The sequence below is a fragment of the Aethina tumida genome, chromosome 3 (genome assembly GCF_024364675.1).
Source record: "Aethina tumida isolate Nest 87 chromosome 3, icAetTumi1.1, whole genome shotgun sequence".
Lineage (NCBI taxonomy): Eukaryota > Metazoa > Arthropoda > Insecta > Coleoptera > Nitidulidae > Aethina > Aethina tumida.
In genome coordinates, this window is record NC_065437.1 from 10075830 (window position 1) to 10101626 (window position 25797).

At 28.4% G+C, this 25797-nt stretch overlaps 1 protein-coding gene across 5 annotated transcripts in view; it reads right to left on the reverse strand.

Moving 5' to 3' along the window:
- The window catches only part of LOC109600985 (GTPase-activating Rap/Ran-GAP domain-like protein 3), an 81236-nt gene that overhangs the window by 13232 nt on the left and 42207 nt on the right, over positions 1-25797 (reverse strand). For all 5 annotated transcript variants that reach the window (XM_020017180.2, XM_049965560.1, XM_049965559.1 and 2 more), the window contains 9 exons: positions 23215-23298; positions 23071-23152; positions 19030-19148; positions 18046-18280; positions 17895-17993; positions 14018-14251; positions 9853-10118; positions 9494-9803; positions 4855-5091 (listed from right to left, as the gene is read on the reverse strand). In XM_020017180.2, coding sequence (XP_019872739.2) covers positions 4855-5091; positions 9494-9803; positions 9853-10118; positions 14018-14251; positions 17895-17993; positions 18046-18280; positions 19030-19148; positions 23071-23152; positions 23215-23298 — 1666 coding nt within the window. The remainder of the gene's footprint in view (positions 1-4854; positions 5092-9493; positions 9804-9852; positions 10119-14017; positions 14252-17894; positions 17994-18045; positions 18281-19029; positions 19149-23070; positions 23153-23214; positions 23299-25797) is intronic.

The window sequence follows — 25797 nt, forward strand, 5'->3', positions numbered from 1 at the left end:
AATTTTATTTCAAATGTTGGTAGTGTTGTTGTTCATAACTTGTCCTACTAGCGCCATCTGCATTTTTTTTTCATTTATATGTCTCCTCTTATATATTTCTATATTGCATTCATACGGTGGTGGAAAAATATATGCCTGCTTAGGAAAATTGGATGATTAAATCTTTACTTATACTTAAAAATTTTGGAGCAACTTGCAAAATTAAAAAAAAAAACAAAATTTTTAATTGTTTTTTTTTTGTCTGGGAATTTAATTTCAAATGTTGGTAGTTTTGTTGTTCAGAACATGTCATACTAGCACCATCTACATTTTTTTTTTCATTTATATGTCTCCTCTTATATTTCTATATTGCATACATACAGTCGTGGAAAAATATATGGAATATTTAATGGATAATGAATTATCTCATTGAATGAGAATATCCATTTGAATACTTGCTTAGCCAAATCGGATAATTAAATCTTGACTTATACTTAAAAATTTTGAAGAAATTTGCAAAATTGAAAAAAAAAACAAAAAAAATATTTTACCTATGATTTTCAGTTTTTTTTTGTTAAAATTTTTTGTGTAAGATTTCCATCTTTTAAATTATACATCAACTATATTTATAAATACATGTTTCTTTAAAATTGAGTTACATTTGGGCATTTTCCCCCGATAATTCGCATGGAAATATCCGACTGTAAAAGTTACGAATGGAAATGCAATGCGGCAAAAACTTTCCGATTTTCCCACATCGGAAATAAATTCGAGTCATTCAACTCCATGAAAAATGGATTTCAACAAATGCACCCCGTCCGTCCATCGTTGATCAATGGCTTGCGTCAACGTTTGCCTTTAAAACATCCATTTATCCTCGCGCTGTCCATTTTTGCATGCGAACTAAATAAATTAATCGATTCTCCTCAAATCAATCGGGAAACGTGTGACTCATTAATGGACCGAAATTATCGCAATTACTCGAATGGGATCCGTTCCGTCGCGGCAATAACGTCAAGCGCAATTTCGCCACCCTCCCTCGCTCGTCGGCTTTTTGCAATTCAGACATGATCCAGTTTACGAACTTCCCACTCATTGTTGTACATTCCGGGATGCGCCCGTCGAAATTTGCCCGCGATCCGAATCGATTTTACATCCGGATCCGTTATCGGAATTACGTATTGGCCGTGTCATATTATTAATAATCTAATTCGACGGTTGCCGTCGTTAAAAGTGAAATTAAAAACGATCAAGGTTCGACGTTACGAACGTTCCAATGCTGCAATTATGTTTTACGGGATGTTTGCGTAGGTTGTGGAGCATTGCGATTTTTTATGTAAACTACTTGTTATGCGGCGCTTTGTGCACGAAATCAGATACGTCGGTCTATTTTTATTTTAATTTTATTCCGAAATCGACCGGCAACTACAATTGCTTTCTATTCCTCGTTGTGTGTTTCTTCGGTTGTTAACAGGATTAATTTTTTTGTTTAAATTAATCAGTTAATGGATTTTACGTGTGCCTGTACCCCGGCGCATTCGCCATTTTTAAAAGAAAATGAATAACATAAATTTGACTAGTTAGACTAATTTAATTTCGTTACCAATGCATTTAAGTAAATCAATAGAGTGACATAAATAACAGACATTATTTAGAATTCATGTAGCTTCATTTGAGTTTATTGTATAGTTAATTAACCATAAAATATCCATTTAATTTGCATAAAATCTATAAAATTGGTTTTCCACACGATGCAATTGAATTGAATTTTGGAATTTATACAATTTTATTGTATTATTATTTATTTAATTTTAAGCCATAACCATAATTTATGCGTTGGTATTGTATACAGGTGTACTTAACTCATACAGTATTGGCAGAAAGTAGAGCAACTTTGCCCTGGTTATTATGTTAAAAAAAATGTATATTGAAAATTAACTTTCTTTTATAAGTACTACGTATTCACTAATTTAATAAAGAAAATTAACAACCACATAACATAAATTAGTTCTGTTAGTCCAAATTTAATTTCGCTACGCTACGAATGCATTTAAACAAATGAATATTATTATTGTGACAGAAATATTAGGCGTTATTTAAGGTTCATGTAGTTGCATTTGAGTTTATTGTATAATTAACCATAAAATACCCATTTAATCAGCATAAAATCTATGCGTTTTTTAGCAGAGTGCAATACCACTTTTATTATGTGGCATCCATACTTTCCAACGATTCTAATAATTGCTTTTATTGAAATTACATATTTCTGTAATTAGAATTATTATCTGTGTTGATTTTATTACTTCTAATTTTGTATATGTTTTCGTATATAGAGTCGAATTTCTGTAATTCGTGCCAGTATTGTTAGGTAACTCGATGGTTGCAGATATTGATTTAGCAGCATATTTAGATAGTGAGGCATAATGATTTTGTAAATTAATGAAAACGATGAGCAAAAGAAAAAGACAACAAAAAAATAGGCGACAAAGGCAGTACTCCAAATTACGCATCTATCGAGGAGTCATGTCTCCCCTCTAAACGAAAAAGAACGGATGAAGGGTGTCAAGTTTTCAAATTTCGTTTGTTGCGGAAGTCTCTCCTATTGCAGAAGCTTCTACTTTTGGGATCATAGAAGATCCAAAGAACCAGAAAAAGTAGTTAGTACTCCTATCTTTATACATAATTATAATATATAATGTACCCCATTTGGAAGCGGGACACCCTCATAAATTTTGCATTTTTTCTGATTTTAACGAATTTTTTTTCAATTACAAAGCATAAAATTTCTGTAATTTTTTATGAAATTTGGTATAAGCCTTTAATGTTTATGCCTATAAAATCTCTCAGTTGACTTTGATTTTGCGCCAAAAAAACGTTAGATGTTATTAGATGTTAGATGTTACATGCTTTACATCTGAAAAAAAAATTATGGCTGTAATATTTTCTTTATTTTTATATAAATTAACGGACTGAAAGGTAACATGGTAGTTTTTAAGAACAAAAACTCATTAATTCTCGGTTGAAAAATGTCTAAGTAAAGTTGGTGACAATATAAAGAAGTTTAAGCTTAAATTACCCTAGAGTGACGTTATATAAAACTGTTATTAAAGAATTTTATTAGAGCATAAAGAAAACCAGATTAAGTAACGCTTCTATTAACTTTTTATTAAATTAAATCCACGTAAAAGTATATTGATTTTTATATTATATTTTCAATAGGATTTCCAAATAAAATATTTTTCATATCTATTGTTGTTCAGGTTTATTGGTCGATGTCTGTTGGAATTATTTCCTGACGTTTCGCTAGGAGGAGTGGCTAGCATCTTCAGAGGTCCGATTTGGTTCGTGTCACTTAGACAGACTTAGAAGCAGTTTGATGGTCTCTCCTACCTTTGGCAGATCTGAGACTGTGTTGAATCATCCTTGTTGGTATAAAAACACTATGGATGTTATGTTTTAATAAAATTTTTCCAATTCTATCAGTAACTTCATATATATATATATATATATGGGAGAAAAGTTTTACCAATCGTGGGCTCACTAGGAGGATCTTTATTATTAGTATAAGGTCTCATTGTATGTCAGAGCGTTTGTATTCGTTGGCATGTAGTGTTTTTTCCAACTGTTCTTGTTCTTCAGCGAGCTGATTTGTGGCACATATCCTTTTGGCTCGTTCGGTTAGTGTTTTGATGACCCCTTGTTTTTGACTAGGACGATAGATAGTTTATGTAGATATCGATCGGTGTCTGTAGGTTTTCGGTATACTGTCTAAATGTTCACCCACTCTTTTTACTAGGACATCCAGAAAAAGGTATTTAGTTCTCCTTCTCCAATTCCAATATGAATTTGATATTGTTATGTTGAGAGTTTAGGTGTTTTAGAAACTGATCTAGTTTTTCTTGTCCATGTTTCCATATCACGAAAGTATCACCCACGTAACGATACCAAACCGAAGGTTTGTGGTTGGAAGTCTCAATCGTTGTTTGTTCAAACTTTTCCATAAAGAAATCACTGGACTAAGAGGACTGCCCATTGCTAATCCTTCACTCTGTTCGTAGAATTTGTTGTTCCAAATGAAATAGCTTTCAGTAAGGCGTACGGAAAAGATCCACTATATCTGGAGGGAATATTTCTGATATCATGTTTAAGGATTCATTGACAGGAACTTTAGTGAAAGTGACACTACGTCGAAACTGCCCAGTCTCTCTTCTACATGTAATTCTTTCAATATCTCAACAAAATGAGTGGAATCCTTGATAAAGGTTGGGGTGTTTCCAACATGAGGTTGTAGCAATCTGATAAGATACTTAGCTAAGTTATATGTTGGTGACCCAGGATTACTAACGATGGGTCGGAGTGATACATTATCCTTATGAATTTTGGACAGATCATATAAGCGAGGTGGAAGCACTTCCGATTTAACTAACTGTTTTTGAATATCTGATGGCATGAATGATTTCTTTATTAGGAGGTTGGTGTTTCTGTGTTGGGGATCTTTCTTTAGCCAGTTCATTTATTTTTTACTTCAGTTACTTTTAATAAATGGTAATATATTTTGTAACATTCACATGAACTGATTCAATAAATATAATATATATATTATAATAATAAATTGAATAAAAATTTATAGCAACACCATAGGAAATAAATATAATTGATTTGTAAATTTTTCATGGGAAAACCTTTTGAAGTCTTATTGTAGCAGTCCATTCATTTCGACAAACGGATGTAAAAGTAATAAACCCATCATCGCATTGGGAACTTAGGAATTCCGGGTGCGATCCGTTTAGGCACGGGCTGCATTTTACTCGAACTGTGCATGCGAACAATTGAGTGGAGCGGCCGTTCAACCCCCGCTCCGGGCGTCAGACTTACCGGGTCGCGAAATGGCGTAGAGGTTCGTTCCGCGCGTCCGCTCCAGACGGTGGTCCTTGACGTCGAGACGAGAACGCGGCTCGGCCGCGGACTCGATCTGCGACAGCCGGAACACGTAGATCTTGCCCTCCTTGCTTGAGTGGCCGCCACGCAGCAGCAGGATGCCGTGCGGCTCCACCACGTTCAGCTGGCGCGCCTGCAGAGACTTGTCGAATATCAGCCGGTGCGAATTTCCGTCTAAACACACAAAATAATTTAAAAAAAAATTCCAATACACATTAGGATATGATATGGTGTGTTTGAACTACTGTACCTTGGTTCATTCAGTTTATTTTTTAAATATCATTATTCATTTTATATATAACCAGAAATTATTATATTATATTATTATTCAGGTACATTGAATTAATTAATTTACATAAATGATCTTAAAATAAAGTTATAGAAAGTATAGATAAAAAACACTTGAGTTAAATAATCTAAGTTTCTAGGAATCACAATAAGTATTGTGCGTTTCTATTGGTCGGTGGCAATCGAGTGAACTAATGCATTTTTAACGAATTTTGATGAGACGAAGATGCGTCCGCAGTTTTTCGCCGGTTTTCATAGATTTTTCTGTTGCGTTTATTATAAATAATATACCGTGTTGTGATTTACATTTTCTTTAACTGGCTTGTGACTTTAACGCTGGATCATACGAATAATCGGAGAAATTTGTGGTAAGCTTTGTCAGGACCATTTATTAGGTTAAAAATTCAATTTTGAGGTATATTTATTTGATTCTTTTCGTGATACAACAACAAGAAATACTTTGTTTTTATTTAAGCCTATTTTCTTGATGCCAGTGTTCATAATTCCAATATATCAAATAAATATTGTAAATTTGAAATAAAATGTTTATAGTATAAAATTCATATTTAATCTACAAATAAACATATTTTGCAAGAACCTTAAATTAGTTTGAACTAAATGATATTTTATATTTGTGGTACGTACACATAACAAGAAATTAGAGTAAATTAAATTGGACGAACGTCTGCCGTTTCGCAATAAACATTCTGTGTCCCTATTGGTCGGTGGCGAACATGTGAATTAATGCATTTTTAACAGATTTTGTTGATACGAAGACGCGTCCGCAAATTTACGCCGTTTTACATTGATTTTTCTGTTGCGTTTGTTATAAAAATATATCGTGTGGTGTTTTACTTTTTATTCGACTTATTTGTGTGACTTTAACGCTGGATCTTACGAAAAATTGGAGAAATTTGTGGTGAGTTTTATCAAGTTTATTTATTAGGTTAAGAATTCTATTATGAGGCATTTTTATTTGATTATTTTCGTGATACGTCAACAATAAATACTTTTTCGTTATTTAAGCCTATTCTCTTGACATTAGTGTTCATAATTCCAATAAATCAAATAAATATTGTAAATTTGAAAGAAAATGTCTATAGTTGGCTATGACTTTTGTAATGGCGATAACTGAAAAGACCAAAATTCATATTTAATCTACTAATAACATATTTATTCAAGAGACTTAAATTAGTTTGAAGTAATTAATGTATTCAAATGATATTTTATATTTGAATATACAGTTGTTGTAAGTACACATAAAAAGAAATTAGAATAAATAAAATACGAGGAAGGTTTATCGTTTCCAAGAACCGCAATAAATATTCTGTGTTCCTATTGGTCGGTGGCGAACAAGCGGATTAACGCATTTTTAACAGATTTTGTTGAGACGAAGACGCGTCCGCAAACTTACACCGTTTTAAATTGATTTTTCTGTTGCGTTTGTTATAAAAATTTATCGCGTGGTGTTTTACTTCTTTTCGAATTTAATTGTGTGACTTTAACGCTGGATCTTATGAAAAATTGGAGAAATTTGTGGTGAGTTTTGTCAGGATTGTTTATTAGGTTAAAAATTCTGTTATGAGGAATATTTGTTTGATTATTTGCGTGATACGTCAACAATAAATACTTCTTCGTTATTTAAGCCTATTATTTTGATATTAGTGTTCACAATTCCAATAAATTAAATAAATATTTTAAATTTGAAAGAAGATGTCTATAGTTGGCTATGACTTTTGTAATGGTGATAACTGAAAAGACCAAAATTCATATTTAATCTACTAATAACATATTTATTCGAGAGATTTAAATTAGTTTGAAGTAATTGATGTATTTAAATGATATTTTATATTTGAAAATACAGTTCGTGATCATATAAATCAAAGATATATTGCAAAATTTGAAAAGAAATATTTTTATAGTTGGCTGTGACTTTGTAAGGGCGACAACTGCAAAATTCATATTTAATTCAATCAAGAATGAAATTTTGATGTGTTGAAGACGGCTCCTCAATTTTTCCATAAAAATATACCGAGTGGTACTTCTTAAATCAATATTAAAATATTTAATCAGAATTTTAAGTTAATTTGAATAATTAGTACAATTAAATAATTTTTTATGCTTTAAATTGCAAATTTTCAAAGTTGACAGAACCATAAAAATAAATATGAAGAATTTAAAATATCAACATTTAAAATAGAGAAAAAAGTTGAAACCCAAAAAATATGTGTAAATAAAAAATATAATTTTAGAAAAATATTAAATCATAATTTTTGAAATTTGTTTCTAAACTCTTTTTCTATAAATTAATGGTCACAATTCTTAATAAAATAAAAATTGCAAATTTTGAAAGTTGGCAGAACCGTAAAAATAAATATGGATAATTTAAAATACCAACATTAAAAATAAAGCAAAAAAGTTGAAACCCAAAAAATATGTGTAAATAAAAAATATAATTTAAAAATATTATACCATAATTTTTGAAATTTTGTCCTAAAATTATAAAAATTATACAAATTAAATTTTAAATTTCAATAAGAAATGTATATAAAATTGTCGAATTTCCCTTTTTAACCCTTAATTTTTTTAGTAGTATATCGAAATTTATAATTTTTAAATTGATTTAATCTTAGTAAAACCGAAATTGGAAAATATGTATAAAATGATTGGTCTTCTATTACACATTAATTATTTGACACAATTATGATAAATTGTGTTTATCATAACGACCCTGAGACCTGACCATTATTCTCATTAAGTTTGGTTATTTTTTGAATTTTAAACCAACTTCCATTAGAAACCTGTTAAAATGAAAAATAGAAAGTAAACTTTCGAAACGAACCTAATATTAAAGGTGAAAAGCACACAAAGGAATATTAATATTGATTTTCGCGACCTACATAGAAAATTTACTAATCACATCAAAATTGAAAATTTTACGGTCTTGTTTCATTATGTGGGTGTGGAATAATTCCAATTACCTGAATTCGTTTTTATGGTTGATAAAGCTTGCTGCTGAAATTGTTTTATTACTTGTTTACTTCGTATGATTTTCAGATATATTTTAGGTAAGGCATTCGTTCCAGTTTGATTACTGTGATTTAAATTAGATCTTATAATTTATTCATTAAGCTGATGGAGGAAGGTGTTGATTTAAAATTATTATAACCATTATAATTTGTTTTGGACTAATTGAACTATAATTTATTTTCAACAAAATTTCATTTACGGTGTCTCCGGAAGTGACATCATATTTGTTATTTTTAATGGAATACTCTGTATTTTTTCGTATTTTTAAATTCTTCATGTAATTGAAAATAAAATGACTGTACCATGTTTTATACTCAAATCCAATTGTTTCTTTAGTAATATATCTTTTTCCAAAAATTTTGACATATGGTCCAACAAAAATGTCTGTAAACGTAACGAATTTAAAGTTGAAAAATTAATTTTTGCCATATACGTTATCTAAGGACTATTCTATAGAGTGTCATAACTAGTCCTGTCAAATTTTATATAGGGGGTTCATTATTTACATTTAATTTTATGCATCTTAAAACGTCTATTGTTTTAAACTTTACTATTTACAGTGGAACACTATGTATGTTTTAGCATAACTAAATCGAGTTATTCTTATTTATTTATAAATAAATATACTATAAATTTTACAGTATATGAGATATGTATGTAAGATGAATTTGGATCCTTGAGGGGTTTCGACTGGTGCATTAGGAAAGTGGAATATATATTACAATATTATCCAGTATAGAAATAACTCGTATCTCGTATGAGGGAATAATATCAACTTTCTGATTATATTTCAAAAGATGTCTAAAATTTTTATACGAAAGGCATAAAATAATATACATTTTAAAAACTTGGTAAATTAATTAGAGTTTCACCACGTACCTAAATTGAAACAGACCTTTGTCTACACGAACAAAATTAGCATTACGAAAAATTTAATTAAAACTTCTTTATGTCACTTTTAAACTTTTAAATACGAGAATTTTAATTATTTTATAATGGTAAAACAACTGAATATTATGGCTCAAACCCACAAGGGACACAAAAGATGTTGCCCGGACAATTTCCGGGTCTTCTGAGATTATTAAACGAATTGTAATTGGATTTTATCGCTTTATGGCGCAACTACAGAAATGTTGGTCTTGGGTGCATATAACATTAATCGTTTATGCCCGGAGATTATGAGAAACTAGAACATAAAATTGTTCTGCGACGTCAATAAATCAACATTAATGATGTTAATAACCGAATAAAGTCAAACCTTCGACAACGTAGATGCCCTCCTCGGTGCCGATCACCAGCTTATTGTCGCCCCACGAATCGGAGCACAGGATCGCCAGCGTGGGGAACACGGGGTAGAAACAGTTCGCCTCCCACGGCGACCTCTTGAAGACGGTGCCCGCGTTGCCGGCGGACGCGAGGCTGGTCGGCGCGTCGCCCCTCACGATCGCTTCCAGCTTCAACGCCTGACCGATGCGGACGAATTCGATCTGCCTCGAGTCCTCCTTGAGCCTGGAGTGCCGCGGCGTCTCGGCCAGCACGTCCGAGAACGCACGTCGGTTCAGCATTGTCTGAAAATATTCGAATTGCGATCGGAAGCTGAGATTGGGGAATCATTACCATTCGGGCGTCGGTCATGTACTCGGAGTACAGGTCCTTGATGAGCATGTCGAGAGTGCGCATCCTTTTCCTGGCGAACGTCGGCGTCTCGAAGGTCGCCTTCTCGCCGTTGATCAGCTTCACCAGCAGGAATTCCCTGAACAGATGCGGGTCCTTGAAGACGGGGGGACAGGGTAGGCTCGGCCCGAATAAGGGCACCGCCTCGTCGGAGAACACGCTCAGACGGTATTGGTTTTCCGTGTCGACGCTGACCACCGCGAATACGTCTGAATTTTTTCGAGTTAAGGGAATTACATCAATGGAAATGGGATGGTTTTACTTTGTGCTCACTCTTGCTTTGACGTTGGAACACGGATTGACTATTATTTTTTTATAACTCCTCGTTTGTTGTGGATAACAAAGCAAATCTAGGAATCGGTGTAGGTGGGTGTGGGGTAATGACACTCTAGTCTGGTAAAAATGCTGTGAAAATTATAAGTGGAACGGTATTTTCTACCCTTAATTAAATAAAAAAATATATTTACAAATATAATGAAATATATTAAATATGATTAAAAAGAATATATGATGATAATTACGATAATTTGTGCGTAATTTATAAAAAAATAAAATATTTTTAAATTCGTACATTTTTTAGAAAAATATATTTGTTGTGATAAAAAATATAAAATGAGGGTTAAATAATATAAACACATTTACAAATATAATGAAATATAATTAATATTATTAAGAATAAAGGGCCTGCTAAATAATTATGAATACTAAAATAATAATAATAAAATATTTATAAAAACTTAGTAATTATAAAATTAAAAATGTTTGTATAATTTATGAAAAAAGCTTTTGTGAATTATGGAATTTTTATAAAATATATTTTATTAAGTATTGATTTAATAATGATTGAAATATTACAATAACAATATAAAAATATATGAAAAAATTTTGAGAAAATTTGAAAAAATATTGTTATAAAAATTTTGGTAAATAATTTCAAAAATTAAACAAAACAGATTGTTATTCTTAATTATTGTTAAAAATAAAAGGATTGCTAAATAATAATGGAATATTTTTAAGAAATAGAAAAAAATGTAAAAAAAACTTGTTTTGAAAAAAAATATAAAAGGTTAAATAAAAAATATATTTACAAATATAATATGATTATTATAATGATTAAAAACAATTTTGATGATTTAATAATGATTGAAATATTTATAAATAATATAAAAAATATATAAAAATGTTTATAATTAAAATAAATTACAATAATTTCTGAGTACTTTATAAAAAAATATATATTTGTATTGTTAAATTTTTTTATAGAAACATTTTTGTTGTGATAATATCATAATAAGGATAAAAATACTGTTAAATAGACATGAAAGGTTAAAAAAAATAAAATAATTGTATAATAATATATGAAACTTTGTAACCATAAAATAATCAAACAATTTTTACATAATTTAAACATAAACATTGATTTAATAATGACGAAATATTTATAAATAATATAAAAAAAATATATAAAAATGTTGATAATTATAAAAAATTACAATAATTTCTGAATATTTTATAAAAAAATATATTTTTGCATTGTTAATTGTTTTTGTAAAAACAATTTTGTTGCAATAAAAAATATAAAATGAGGGTTAAATAATAAAAACATATGTACAAATAAAATATAATTAATATTATTTGGTATAAAAATAAACATAATATAAACGAATAAATTTTTAAATAAATATAAAAATACAAACATGATTTCAAATTTGTAATTTTTATATTATTTATTGGAGTAATATTTTGAAAAATTAAATTATCAATAAATCGATGTGTACCAAAATGAATTTGATTTTTATACTAATATAAAAAAAATCACTGAAAAATTCAAAATTTCTTCACTTATTTTTAAAATTTTGCGTTCAAATTATTATTGTCACTACAAATCTTATTGAAACACTTCTCAAAAAATTTTCCCCTTCTCCAGACTAAAACGCCGATTCCAATAAATAACAATTGAATTGTACACCGACTGTACAAATATGCACAGCTCACTAAAACGGCGCATCCGCCAATCGCTATGTTCGTCCTTCTCGGACACACGTGATAATGTATTTCTTTCTCCTTCACTCTTACGAGACAAATACGAAATTCGAATTTTGATTTGGACAGAATGTATAAAATTCTCTCTTCTTATATTATTAAACATATATTATAATTATAAAAAAATAAGTTCTATAAAACTCTTTTTAAATAAATATAAAAATATACGATTTTAAATTTACAGGTTTTATATTATTTCTTTAGATATATTTAAATGATATAAAAAAAGATATTTAAAACAATTGTAAATTTAACGGTAATTTACAAACTGAACTTCCGATTAAAACTTTTACTATCAATATGATTTTATAGATATTTATTCTAAATTTATATTAAAACTAGAATTTTTAAATTTTTATTTTAATTACACCTATAACTTTATTTTAAAATTTGTACAATAAATTAGTTGGTCACATTTGCTACTAAATTGGTACAGTGAAAATTTATAAGAATAAGTATACATAAATATTTGGACTAATTTTAAAAAAAATAATAAAATAATTATGTGTAATTATATATAATATATGAAACTTTGTAACTATAAAATAATCAAACAATATTTACATAATTTAAACATAAACATTGATTTAATAATAACGAAATATTTATAAATAATATGAAATGTTTAAAAATTACAATAATTTCTGAGTAATTTATAAAAAATATATTTTTGTTGTGATAAAAAATATAAAATGGGGGTTAAATAATAAAAACATATGCACAAGTAAAATAAAATATAGTTAATACTATTTGGGATAAAAATATTGGTAAATAAACATAAAATGTTAAAAAAAGTAAAATAATTATGTGTAATTATATATAATATATGAAACTTTGTAATTATAAAATAATCAAACATTTTTTACATAATTTAAACATAAACGTATAATAAAAATATTTTTTAATTGTTAATTTAAAAAAAAAATGATAATGAAATAAACAAATTTAAAAAAAGGTGTAAAATTCGATCATTAAAAAATTAAAAGAATAATAATATAAATATATTAAAATTCTGAAATACTTCAAAAAATTAAATAAAAATCTTTCAGTAATAAATAAATAATTAATTAATTATATTTATTGTTTTTATTGTTATGACTGGAATACAAAAAACTATTATTATTATCATGCAAGAAATAAAAAATATTGAACAACAAAATATGATTTAATTTTTTCAATAAATTAAAACGGATATAAAAAGATTGTGAATATTATTCTTTAGTCTGTTGAAAATAATTTCAAACATTTTTCTATAGTACAATACAACAATACCGAAAACCGAGCCATATTTTCGGCTGGTTAAAAGCACATCAAACAGCCCGCCTAACAATAAGTTTATGTGAGGAACATTTGAGACGAAAGTATACATTTTATTATGTGGGATTCGATGCCTTTTATTATTTCCGGGCGACAAAACACACCGAATACATCCCCGTATCGTATTTCCATCACCGGAACCAAATTATACATTAATTTTCCGCCGTTTGTTTTAATACGTTGCAGTTAATTTGACTTTAAATGCGTTTATCCTAATAATTAATGTTTTAATTAACACCAAAATGCAGCTGTTGAAACAGGTTCGAACGATTCGGTTGTCGAATTTCGACGCTCCCGAAGAGGTTTACGAGATCCCAGCTAATGAAATGCAAATTCACGACTCGAAGATTTTAATCGTCGGGGGTGAAAACTGGGCACTCGAAAAATGTTGACGTTCAACTTTCAACGAAATTACACACTCGCATTCATTAGCGGCCTTAGTCAGAACAGAAACATATTTGCGGCAATGGCAAGGGTTATTTCTTAAATTGCCCCCGCGGCTACATATCGACCTCACTAAAATTGATGTCCGAACAAGTCAACCGCCGCAATTTCCAACGTTCAAAGGGTATCTAATTACTTATTATTCATGAAGTCGGCTGTAAAAAAATCCATTTTTCATTCCTGCTTTCGATGAATAATTTACGTTTTCGTAACGCAATTGAAAAGACGAGAAATTGTCAATTTACCATTTTGCCAATATTGTTGGCATGTTCCCAACGAAATAATAATGATAAATAAAGGATACGAGTAAACTGCGACTTGATGCAGGTGGGGTTGAAGGTGGAGTGGGCCCCTTCGGCGTTGGGCTGTGCGTCGCACGCGTCCACGAACACGATGTTGACGATGTCGTTGCCGATGTGCCTCTTCCTCTCCACCTGCTGCCTGTTGTCCCTCGAGTACGGCAGCAGCGTCGACACGTGGAACATGATCTCGTGCCCTTCGTAGATCGTGTACACCGAATATTTACCGGTCATGTCACCTGGAAACCGTTCCACGATCATTGCGAGAAGAACGAGGAGTTCTTGCCGGTCGTTTTGCAAACCCAAATAACTATTTACGTCTGTCGAGTTAATTCGGCGAACAAACGTACGAAAATAGACGCTCGAGAACGATGGGAGCGTATAAATTGCTTTTTCGTTTACACAAAACTTTAGACAAGTATCTGAAGTTTGCACAAGAAGTAATTAATTTCGCACGCTCGCATGAAATATATCCTTTATTGTTCTAATATGTTACATCAACGCCATTGTTGGGCCTCAGACTGCATAATTGGAACACAACTTAAAACTACTTAAAACACACTTGAAAATTGAATATTTAAGGAAATAATTCAGTCGTCGGGTCATTTAATATTTTATGAATAACAACACAATAGGTACGTTAAATAAACCGTTTGTAGTTTAGATAACGAGTCCCAATTTGACCCGCATGCAGGGAATTTCAATACGCCATTCAGTCGCTCAAGGATCTCCTTAACCGGGAATGGAGTGCCGGGAGCAATATTGCAACATCAGCCTTACGAAAGTGTTTATGTTGCTTTTTCTCTTATTTTTCCCACTCCGCTTCGCATTCAATCACTTTTGGTCATTCTTTATTATTTTTTATTTTTTTGAAGAAAATCCACTGAGTGGCACTGGATTTGAGTTTTTCGTTATTTCGAACGAATATAAGATTTTCGATTGTGTTTTTTGAACACAATATTCTGCACAATATTACGATTAATGTGCCTATTGAATTTATGCCATACAGGGTGATTTTTAGTAGACGTTAATAAAATTGAATATGTAAACAAGAAACAAGAAATCGAAATATAAATATAAAATAAAGTTTAAATAAAAAATATTAAATATATAAGTATAATAAAATAAAATAAATAAATTTTTAAAATTTTTTTTTTAATTAATAGGCAATTTGAACTAAACATTATTAATTTATTGTAAATTTTTAAGATAACTATTAACTATTAAATTAATAATGATTATAATTTTTTTTAAACAATAAAAATACATATATAACCAAATTTTCAAAAGTACTAGTAAAGTAAAAATAATATTAATTATTAAATAACATAATTTATAAATTTTAAAATTAAAAAATGATATTATGAAAATCTTTTAAGGATCTTTTGATAAAAAATATTAAATATAATAATTAATGTTATGATAAATAATTTAACGAGTACCCTCAATACATATTTGGTAGGCAGAAGAATATTTTCAGCAATTAATGATTGTTAAATTATTGTAAAATGAGGTATTAAATATTTTATTAAAAAAATTAAAAAAAATATTCTATAAATAAAATCTAAGATTAAAAATAGATATTATCAGAACTAATTTGTAAGATGTAAAAAACATGTAAGAAATTGAAAAACTTATTATATTATAAAAAAGTGTCTTAACAGATAAATTCTACGAAAAATAGTACTCAAACATTAAATTTTTTATTATAATTTATTTGTGTTCAAGAAACTTTACGATGCAAAATGTTATTAAATTATTAGAAGATAAAATCGATAAAAAATTACGCAAAATTATTAGTGTTTTTTTTTAAATATTAAGTGTTTTTTTTAAATATTAAAATATTAATTTTAAAATCTTAAAAAATGATATTATCAAAGATAATGTGTTAAGAATGTAAAAAACATAAAAAATAGGATACCTATTATTATATTATAGAAAAATGTCATAACAGATAATTTCTAGAAAAAATGGTATTCAGATATTAATTTTTTTATTATAATTTATTTGTATTCAAGATATTTTACAATGCAAAATGTTATTAAATTGTTAGAAGCTATGAAAAAATATATAATAAATAGCAACATTATTAAAATTCTCATTTTTTTTTAATTTATTAAAATATTAATTATGAAATTTAAAATTAAAAAAAATATTATCAAAACTAGTCTGTTAAGAATGTAAAAAACATTAAAAAATAGAAAACCTATTATAATATTATAAAAAGGATGTCTTGACAGATAATTTCTACGAAAAATAGTATTGAAATATTAAATGTTTTATTATATTTTATTTATATTCAAGAAATTTTACGATGCAAAATGTTATTAAATTATTAGAAGGCAAAAACTATAAAAAATTATGTACATTTGTTATTGTGCAAAATTATTAAAATGTTTTTTTATTAAAATATTAATTTCAAAATCTTAAAAAAATGATATTATCAAAGTTAATCTGTTAAGAATGTAAAAAACATAAAGAAATAGAAATCCTATTATTATAATATATTATAAAAAAAGTCATAATAGAAAATTTCTACGAAAAATATTATTCAGATATTAATTTTTTTAATATAATTTTAATGTAGTATTCAAGAAATTTTACAATGCAAAATGTTATTAAATTATTAGAAAGTGAAAACTATGAAAAAACATTATTTTTTAAATATATTCAAATATTAATTGTGAAATTTAAAATTAAAAAAAAAAATAATATTATTAAAGCTAATCTGTCAAAAATATAAAAAACATAGAAAAAATAGAAAACCTATTATAATATTATAAAAAACATGTCTTAAAAGATAATTTCTACGAAATATTAAATTTAATTAATAAATATTAATTTTAAAATCTTAAAAAAATCTTATTATCAAAGTTAATCTGTTAAGAATGTAAAAAACATAAAAAAATGGAAAACCTATTATTATATTATAAAAAAATGTCATAACAGAAAATTTCTACGAAAAATAGTATTCAGATATATTATTAGATTTATATTATAATTTTTTATGTATTCAAGAGATTTTAAAATGCAAAATGTTATTAAATTGTTAGGAAGTAAAAACTATCAAAATATAAAAAAAATATAATAAATAACAACATTATTAAAATTAGTTTGTTTTAATTATATTAAAATCTAAAGTTAAAAATAATGATATTATCAAGGCTAATCAGCTAAGAATGTAAAAAATTAGAAAACTCATTATTATATTATAAAAAAATGTGTTGACAGATATAACAGATAACAGGACATAAAATATTTAAAACTAAAATAAAATAGTACAATTATGTAAATGTTTTTACACAGATTACTTGTTAAAACTGTTTAAAATATAAAAAAAACATCAAGGGGTTTATACTAGTATATATACATGTAAATATAAAAATCACCGTGTATTTATTTTAAGTAGCCAAGATTTTGTAATTAGTTTTTTATGGAAATAATTATTAGTTGTAACTTGAAAATTTCAAAACCAAAATGTTCATAAATATCCAATGAAAACCAAAGAATGAACTTTCCTTACATCACTCAGAGACTTCAAACATACGAACAAACTAGTTCGTGGGTGTCGCGGCGCTTAAGACGATGTAAGTGATGCGTTAAACACGCACGCATTCCACCCCCTCGACTAATTCCTTCGTCCCGAGGCGGGATTTGTGGATGGCGTGCAAGATAAACGCCAAACAATCATTAATGAGGCTCGCCTTTCAGGACGCGCATCAATTCGAATTCATAATCGATATTGATTTTTGTTCTTGTTCTCACCGAAGTTCGTTTTTTTCTTTTTTTTTTGGTAGGGGATTGAGTTATTAGTTTGGAGGAGCCTTTTGAAAACTTTCCAACATAATTAACGGGGGCGTATTGTTGATTTTAATTGCTCACCTTTGATGTCGAGTCCGCCTCGATATTTGTCCCAGCCCTTCAATCTGATCTTGTCGCCCAAGAGCGTGAGGAATTGGTCGAAGTTTTTGCTGCCATACTCTGCAAGAACTTGGTGATAGAACGAAATAAAAGGAGAATAAATTCGGTTTACCATTGCTTAAAATTTCATCGTCGGTGGTTTGTCCTTGTTTCATATATATAACGCCGAATTTAAAATTAACTGAGCCCTCTTGTTCCTCTAATAATAGTAAGTCTTTTTGAATATCAGGAGAGAATATCTCTTTTGGTCCTTTTTCGATTTTATCCATGTTCGGAAAGTTTGATAAGATTTGCTTAACAGTTAAAACTTTGTGCTGCATTAACGGTAGGGATATTTTTTGCGCACCCTAAAATGATATCAAAGTAAATAGTGCAAACGACAACTAGGTCAATACTTTTAAGTAACAACGTACTAAAAAGGCACAAAATAAATTGGATCAATCAATACGCGGGCATTGTCGTCGCGATGATATTTTGTGCCATCAATTCCACATTATAAACAACTCGTCTGTGTATGTGTGTCCTGTATAAAATTGACGACCATTGTTTACAGTCAATAAAAGGTAATATCGATCAAAAGTGGTCGAGATTTTAATTTCAATCGGCCGTCGGAAAATGCTGAATCGGTAACACCCCACAGTTTTTTTTATTAAAAATGATGAATGTTTAATCTTGCCTCTACGAACGACAGTTATAAAGAGAGAGGATCGATGCGTAAATTTGTTGATCGCGAAATTAATTTCGCAGCTCGCGATTTTATCAGATTGGCATTTTCAGGTTCAGCAATTTGGACAGCCCCCTTCTGTTTTGATACAGACAATGGTTCGGAAGTTCAAGGGGATGAGACCGAATCAACCAAATCAAACGGCATTGTGATTAAGACGGCTTAAATTACTGATTGCGGGAATAAATAGGTTGCCATTAATAAAATTAACATTTTGTAGTCAATTTTGGGTAATGTGACTTCATCATTTGTTGTGTTTGTCCTTGACATCATTAGGTAAATTAATAATTATAATTAAATTAAGTTACCATAGATTAAATTGACGATTTTTGACTGTTGATAAAAGAAACATTAATAACAGTTTTAACTTACCGATTTTTTAAATAAAATAGACCTATACAATGGGACACACGTATTATTATCTTCATTTAAAACTATACTAAGAAAAAAAGGTACTTTGTCATTATCCAACCCAACGTAGTTTTGATGTACTGAAACAAAAACAAGTTAATTATAAATTATCAATATAATAATTGATAATTAAAAAAAATAATTAATTACTCATTAAATAAATTCTAAGAATTTTATTCTTTGTTGTTGTATTGATAACAATATTTAAAAATTTGAATACTTGAGTTTTAAGTTAAAAGAATTAAGAAACTTTTTAATTATTTAAAATTTACTTAATTCAGTAATTAAATATTCTATAAGATTTTAATTATAAAATTAAAAACTTATGAAGTATAAAATATTAATTATGAAATTAAAAATTTATTAAACTTTAATTTAAATATGAATAACTTATTTCTGAAAAACTGTAACACGTCCAGCTTTTATGAACTGAACATAGTTGGTTAATAAAGTAATTAAAATTTGTAAATTTAAAAAATAAAGCCACACAATTACAATTATAAGATTTATTTAAAAATGTTAATGTGAAAAGTGTTACATACACACGACATAATAAAAATAATTTTAATTTAAATGCAAATAGATATTAATTAATTTAAAAAAATAAAATTCGACATATATTTACGTAAATTATATAAATGTTGAACAGTATTTTATTATTTGTTAGTAAATAATTTCTTTGGTTATTACAATTGAAAATTTTGACTGTATTGATTATAAATTTCAAATACCATATTTCAAAATTATAATATTTATGCTTTAAAAATTAAAAAATTAAGTAATTTTTTGGATACTTAAAATTCTGTAAAATTAAGAAGTGGAGATAACAAAAAATTAGAAATTAAACTTCTTGTAAGATATTTGATAAAAAATTTATCAATATATAAAATGATAATTAAAAAAAAAATAATTAACTATTGATTAAATAAATTCTAAGAATTTTATTCTTTGTTGTTGTATTGATTACAATATTTAAAAATGTGAATTATAAAATTAAATACTTATGAAATATAAGATTTTATTTATTAAATTAAAAACTTATGAAACTTTAATTTTTAGTCTTTGACGTGATAATATAATACTGATAAGTTAATTTTAAAAAATTTAAATATAAATAACTTATTTCTGAAAAAATGTAACGTACAGTTTTTTACGAACGATTTTAAAAATTTAAAAAATAAATAAAAATGTCAATGTTCAATCTAAATAGATATTAATTAATTAAAAAGGCAAGATTCGACAAATATTTACATAAATTATATAAATGTTGAACAGTATTTCATTATTTGCTAGTAAATAATTGATTGACTCCGTACTGTATTTATAAATAAAATATTTCAAAATTAGAAAGTTTATGTCTTGAAATTGAAAAAATTAACTAGTTTTTTAGTTGTTTAAAATTTTGAAATAACAAAAAATTTGAAATTAAACATTTTGTAAGATATCTTGATAAAAAATTTAATTCACATTTTGTACTAACTGGACAAAAACATATATTTCAATATTATATACGTTTTTTTTTCACGATGAAGATATTAATTTAAACGCAGAGATTAGTTGAATTTGGTTAGCGAAACAATATACTCAATTAAACACGTGTACAATAAGATAATGCATTAATAAAAATCAACCATTCTTATAGACAGATAAATGGGAAGAAACAATAAACGAAATCTTTTCTTGTCTTCTGGACAACTAAAAAATGAATTAATTAAGATATACATGTGATGATTTATTTTAGTAAAGAAACCATTCGTATTAACAAAGATATTTGAACAAGATAATTAATATATTCTTGTGCAAACTTTAGGCTCAAGAATATATTAATTATCCTCCAGAATTTTGGCGAAGAGTACTTTGGAGTGATGAATTTGAGTTCAATAAATAAAATAAAAGTTTGGTTATTAGATTCACTACAAAAACTTAGAAATATGGTGAGGGAAATGGGGTTAATTAATGGTAAAATAGACTGTTTTATGTATGCAGAGATCATGAGAGATGTGATGGAACCATTTTACAACGATAATTTAACAGAAACATGAATTTTTATGCATAAAAATAATTTGAAACAGGCGTTTAAGTTGTTAAAAAATGAGTTGTATTTCCTGATCAACCAGCATAGTTCAGATCTCAATCTCAAAAAAAAAAACATCAAAATTAGATGAATTCTGATGCCTCGCAGTTTACAAGCAGTTATAACGAAAAAAGAGAACTCAACAAAATAGTACCACATAAATATTTGTTGAAATAATGTAGTTTAATCATTTTAAATAAAATATGAAATAATTTGATAGCATTTCTCTGGCCGCCACTACAGCGTAATATTTTAAATAAAGTAATAAAAAATTGTAAATTTAAACCTAAAGTGATTATTTACTTCAATGTTGTAACCAATGTATACGACATAAAAAATAATTTTTATTATATATTATTAAATTATTATATCTACAGTATTAGCAGAATGAAGAGCAACTTTAAAAATATATACATTGCTACCGTCCTCTATATGTAAATATAATATATATACCATTTATGGGCACACTGTATACAAACATATCGATGAATATTTCTTGAATTAAAAATAATTTGTTAGCTATAAATCAAAAAACTAAATATTGAGCTGGCAAAAAGTAGAGCAACTTTTTACTATATATCACTTGTCTCTACAAAACTCACAATAATTTTTTATTTTACAGTATATACCAAAGCAAACTGAGTTATTTTCCGAATAAAATTACGGAAATATCGTTCTTTCAATTCGATGAAAAAAAAAAAGATCAATATAGTAACCCGTGTTTTATAACAATTTTCAAGATTTGGTGATGTGGAAGAATATAATAAAACTGGAAGACCAAAAAAAACCAATAGGTTTCAGGATAAACAAATTTTATCCCACTCCAAAAAGAATCCTTTCCTGAGTTCCAGCAAAATAAAAGGTCTACTTGAAACATAACTTGGAATTAATGTTTCTTCAAGAACCGTAAGAGATAGATTACTACAAGGGGGTTCTTCATGAGAGAAGGCCATCCAAAAAACCACTACTATCAGAGAAGAACAGACGTGCCAGAGTTGAGTTTACCATGTCCCTTTTATACTGGACTTTAAATGATTGGAAATGAGCGATGTGGAGTGATGAAATCAAGTTTAATTTGGTTAGTAGTGATGTGATTTTATATGTAAGATGACCTATTTATAAAAAGTTTAACCCAAAGTTTATTATATCCACTGTTAAACACGACGACAGGTCGGTAATGGTATGGGGGTGCTTTTCGGAATTTGGAATGGTCTTCTCTTTTGAATAGAGGGTATCATGGATCGTTTTATATATAAAGAAATATTGAGGAACAATATGGTGCCATATTCAGATAAAAATATGCCACTAAAACTTTATTTTCAACAAAATAATGACCTGAAACACACTTCAAAATATTTGAAGTAGTGGCTTTTAAGGAAAAAATTAATGTTATGAACTGGCCATCTCAATTTCCCGATCTAAACTTCATTGAAAACTTATGGGAGATGGTGAACAACAATAAAAGACACAAAAAGTATAGTAATCAGCCAGATTTATACACAGTTCTGTAAGAGACCTGACAAATATTATTGACCATCTACTGCTTTCCATGAAAAAAAGGTGTAATGAAAGTTATTCATAATAATGAGAATTTTACAATATATTAGTGTAGAATTAATTAAAATACTAATTATAAATTATTTGTAGTATCAAAACTTTTAAGAGCATAAGTTGCTCTACTTTTTGCCAACCTAAAACAAATAATCATCAGTAAAATTAAACGCTTTATTTTTTTTTTATTGTGAAACTATGTAATTGTTAAATTTATAAAGGGAAATTAATTTTTAATATATATTTTTTTGAACATAATATCCAGGACAAAAATTATTTGAATTATAAGAAAGTTGCTCTACTTTCTGCCAATACTGTATTTACCTAGTTATTTAAGTTGATAATTTAATCTGTAAAATCATTGACTCCGTACTTACGTTTCCCTAAGAAATATTTGAAGTACCATCTAGTTTGATATTCGGGGTTTTCAAGGACTGGCGTGCTTGGCGAACCAAACATCTACAATTACAATAACCATATTAAATTGTGTTCCCCTTATATTTCCGTTTCGAAATTTTTACCTCGTCCTTTTCGCCTTGCGAATCGCCATTTTCGATGCGAAACCGCCTGCAGTGCTCGTGTCCGTCGACTTCGGGCTGTTGAAGCTGCAAAACAGGCGACGTCCCCATTAATATGTGAAATATTAATTACTCGATAAAAAATGTGTGTCAACGTCCTTCAAAATGTTACGCATGTGCAAATTAATTTGGTCTGTTCATGTTGAAGCAAGTGCAGGTTTCACGTAATTAAATTTCATATGCATGAAAGTTGCGCTTTACTCGAACTTAATTGCACTTTTATGGTTCCTAGAGTGTGAAAACTCCATCCATATTTTCCACACGTACACAAAAAAAAAATGATGAAATGCAAAGGAAAATATTCACACGTTTTAATGCGAATCGGGGATTTTAACGAAATTATACATTTCCATTTAATTTGCAGCAATTGTGCGTGGCGACACGATTTTAAATTGTTTACATGTGTTTGTCATTAGTGTTGTTAAAAGTGTATTGAATGTATCTGTCATCATGAAAAATTGATTTGGTAATCGATCAAAATTAAATTGTGCTTGAAAAGGTTTTTATTAAATTATCTGTTGTCGGTGTGATTTGATTTATTTGTATGTAAATTATGCATTAATATACTGAGTGATTCACCTAAATTAATAATTAGATGTAAATGTAAATGTTATAGAAATTTCGTTCTGTTCTTTGGCCGTTCTTATCCGCTTAGCGATTTTGCTGTTTTTAAGCACTGGTGTCCATATTTTATCAAGCGTCAGTGCTTATTCTTTTCTGTTGAAGTTGTTTCCGTGTTTATGGATTTCAATTGCTTCTCTAATCATTCTATTGTGATATCCAGTTGTCGAAGCAAACAATTGTGTATCTTGGAATTTTATCTTTCCATCTAACAGTGCTACAGCAGACTTGTCTGATTGCTCGCAGTTTGATGGTCTCTCCTATCTTTGGCAGATCTGAGACTGTGTTGAATCTTCCTTGTTGGTATAAAAACAGTATGGATGTTATGTTTTAATAATATTTTTCCAATTCTATCGGTAACTTTACAAATATATGGGAGAAAAGCTTTACCAATCGTGGGCTCACTAGATAGATCTTTATTATTGGTATGAGGTCTCATTGTACGTCTTATTTCTGAGCGATTGTATCCGTTGGCCTGTAGTGTTATTTCCAAGTGTTCTTGTTCTTCAGTGAGGTAGTGTGTGGCACATATCCTTTTGGATTGTTCCGTTAGTGTTTTGATGACCCCTTGTTTTTGACTAGGATGATGGTTGGATAGTTTATGTAGATACCGATCGGTGTTTGTAGGGTTTCGGTATTCTGTATGGTCTAAATGTTCATCCACTCTTTTTACTAGGACATCCAAAAAAGGTATTTGGTTCTCCTTCTCCAATTCCATTGTGAATTTGATATTGTTATGTAGAGAGTTTAGGTATTTTAGAAACTGATCAAGTTTTCCTTATTCATGTTTTCATATCACGAATGTATCATCTACGTAACGATACCAAACAGTATCCGTAAAGAAATTGGTGATCACTGGTCTAAGAGGACTTAGCTAATCCTTCAGTCTGTTTGTAGAATTTGTTGTTCCAAAAGAAATAGCTTTCAGTAAGGCACGTACGAACAAGATCCACTATATCTGGAGGGAATATTTCTTATATCATGTTTAAGGAATCATTGACAGGAACTTTTGTGAAAAGTCTATCTTCTACATCAAGATGTAATCCTTTCAATATCTCAACAAAATAAGTGGAATCCTTGATAAAGGTTGGGGTGTTTCCAACATGAGGTTGTAGCAATCTAGTAAGATAATTAGCTAAGTCATATTTTCGTGATCCAGACGTACTAACGATGGGTCGGATTGGTACATTATCCTTATGCATTTTGGACATACCATATAAGCGAGGTGGAAGCGCCTCTGATTTGACTAATTGTTTTGGATAAACGCTGGTATGGATGATTTTTTATTAGGGGGTTGGTGTTTCTTAGCTTTCTCTGTGTTGGATCTTTAGCCATTTCTCTGTAATTTGTCGGGCCCAACATTTATTTGATAATAATTCTAATAGACGTAGACCAATAAGCCCGAACAACTATGGATATTAATAATTAGATGTTTATGGAGAACGGGAAAAGATATTGATTGATTTGAAATTTTTATACCAATTATAACTTGAACTACCACCAATTTTGATTCTGGTAAGTTCGCTTTTCTTTATTGCCATTATTGGTGGTCCCAAATGTTATACAGGGTGTTTATTAATTATATTTAAATTTGTATGTCTTAAATCATCAATAACTCTGTTATTTTCAATGGAACGTTCTGTATATTTTTGGATTTTTAGATTCTATATGCAATTGCAAACAAAATTGCTATAACACATCCTATATCTAAACTCAATAGTTTTTGAATTATTAACATACACGTCAACCATATCTTATACAAAAATATTTATAGAGGTTTTACTAAAAACAAACTGCGCCACACAATTATGGAATATTTACTAAGTTTGAATATTTTTTTTTAATATAAAATTTTAAACGACCTGTACATTAAATTATTAACTTTTTGGAGACGATCGGTAATAA